This window comes from Solenopsis invicta, chromosome 4, assembly GCF_016802725.1.
Source record: "Solenopsis invicta isolate M01_SB chromosome 4, UNIL_Sinv_3.0, whole genome shotgun sequence".
Taxonomy (NCBI): Eukaryota; Metazoa; Arthropoda; class Insecta; order Hymenoptera; family Formicidae; genus Solenopsis; species Solenopsis invicta.
The window spans coordinates 15,552,404-15,554,651 of NC_052667.1; the positions used below are offsets into that span (position 1 = coordinate 15,552,404).

General features: G+C 55.0%; 1 protein-coding gene across 1 annotated transcript; it reads left to right on the plus strand.

The window, feature by feature from the left end:
* Positions 1–718: 718 nt before the first annotated feature.
* LOC105194097 lies at positions 719–1,888 on the plus strand. The gene is made up of 2 exons (XM_011158826.1): positions 719–906; positions 1,171–1,888. Exons 1-2 carry the CDS (start codon positions 719–721, stop codon positions 1,886–1,888), a joined length of 906 nt encoding a protein of 301 aa, XP_011157128.1.
* The last annotated feature ends 360 nt before the right edge of the window (positions 1,889–2,248 follow it).

Consider the following 2,248-nt stretch of genomic DNA (forward strand, 5'->3'; position numbering starts at 1 on the left):
ACCGCCGTCGGCTCCGGCACACAGGCGGAGGCGGTGGGTGCGGATGGGGCTCGTCCGGGCTCTGAAGGCGCCACTGTCGCCGCCTCAGAGAAAAGCTCCGCGTCAGCGGCGGGCCCTCTAGGCAAGAGGAACCGCTCTGGTGCGGAGAAAATGAGGGCTAAACGGAAACGAGAGAGGTTTCAGTGTGGGACCTCCTCGGGCACCGTGGTAGCAACGCCAAAGGAGAGGGAGGGGCACGTCGGCGGCAAATGCCGAAAGGGCTCCATGGACACCCCTTCTTCGGCGGAAGGACCCATTAAGAAGCATCGAGCTCAACATACTGGAACTTATGCCGAGGCGACGGATCCTTTAACGAGGGTTATCATCCCCGAGGGTTATCCCGAGGAGGAAATCACTGCTGAGCAGCTGGCTCTTTTGAGGCTGGCTGTCAGCAGGACAATTAGTGGGATCCGAGAAGGACCCATTCCATGCTTCCGTCGCACCTTACTTAGGAGAGGACGCGGTAGTTTTAGGCAGGGATGAGGCGTCCTTAATCTGGCTCGCTGAGCGGATAGGGGACATTTCTCCCTGAGAAAACGCCAAGCTCAAAGTGGTGGGCCCGGAGGTGCTTCAAAGGCAGCACAGGGCCGTGGTCTAGGTTCCGGGGGTTCCCAATAAACCGGCCGCGGTCCTGGAGCGGCTGAAGAGGCAGAATCCTGGCACTGAGGGCTGGAAGATTATGGTTGAGAACGTAGGGGCTATCAGAGATGGTAGAAACCTGGTTCTCCGGATTCTAGAGTCCAGCGTCCTCAAGCTGAAGGCGCTGGACTTCAAGCCCTACTTTGGACTCGACCAAGTCACCTTTAAGGTGAGCGGGGCCCAAGGTGGGGATAGAGAAAGCGAGAAGGGGCCTCCTATGGACGAATTGTAAAATTCAATCGTTCCGGTGTGATCTTTACTCAAATCAACTTGCACCATAGCAAAGGGGCCTCGGCGATTCTGTCGAGGAAACAGGCTGTGGTGCACACAGCCATTTCATTGATACAAGAGCCTTGGCTCGTTCGGGGCCGTATCAGTGGCGTGGCAACATGCGGGAGAATATTTAAATCTCCGACAGTCGAAAAGCCCAGAGCCTGCGTGGCGGTGAAGGGCATTGACGCCCGACTCCCTAATTCCGCATCTATGTTCTAGGAATGTGGTGATGGTTGAGCTTGACGTCGATGCTTCGGGAGGCAAGAGGAAGGCGGTGGTCTGCTCCGCGTACTTTCCTCATGATGAGGGGAGCCTGCCGCCACCGGAGTCGGTGACTAAACTGGTGGAACACTGCAAGAACAAGCGGCTTCCTCTTATAGTGAGGTGCAACGCTAACTCGCACCATACCGTCTGGGGAAGCACGGATACCAACGATAGAGGTAGGAAGCTGTTGGAATTTCTAGCGTCAACAGACTTGGAGATTCTTAACAGAGGTAACAAGCCCACTTTTTGCACGGCGGTGAGGAGAGAGGTTCTCGAGCTTACTGTCTGTTCTAGGTGTATATTAAGGGACGTGGTCGGATGGAGAGTCTCGCGTGAACTTTCACTGTCGGACCATAGGCAAATCACCTTCAAGCTGACTTGGGCCAGAGAAGAGGTGACAATGTTCAGGGATTCCAGAAGCACCGATTGGGACTCTTATCGAATGGACTTGAAATGCTATCTCGAGAGCTTCCCAAGAAAGCACGGGATCGAGAAGGAACTGGAGCTCTACGTGGATCATCTGCAGAGAGCTCTGGTGGCGAGCTACAAAAAGAACTGCCCGGAGAGGGCGATTAAGAACTCCAAGGACAAGTTCTGGTGGAGTCTCAAGCTGCAGGAGCTCAGAAGTGTGGCTCGCATGGCCTGGAATAGGGCCAGGAACACGAGCCGCTAGTTAGACTGGAAACTTCATAGAAGGGTCCAGAAAGACTACAGAAACTCTGTGGTGAGGGCCAAGAAAAGAAGCTGGAAAGAGTTCTGCGAGTAGGTAGAGGGCGTGCCCGAGACCGCAAGACTATGCAGGATTTTAGCCAGAAACCCAGATGCCGTCCTCCATTAGTGTCCCTGATGGGACGATGGTGACCGGGGAGCGGTGTCTGATGCACTTGCTGGAGGCCAGCTTTCCGGGCTTTTGTAGGGAGCACGGAGAATTGTTTGTCCATGATGCGGCGGGCTCGCGCAGGGCTCGTAAAGCGGACTGGTGATTAGCGGTCAGCATTATCAAGCCCAAAAAAGTGAAATGGGCAATAAATAC

Bases quoted from the DNA above. Each gene is read 5' to 3' on its own strand.
- LOC105194097 (XM_011158826.1), top strand. From the start codon at position 719: ATGGTTGAGAACGTAGGGGCTATCAGAGATGGTAGAAACCTGGTTCTC. The intron at 907-1,170 runs GTAAAATTCAAT...TCTATGTTCTAG, and splicing joins GGGCCTCCTATGGACGAATT to GAATGTGGTGATGGTTGAGC.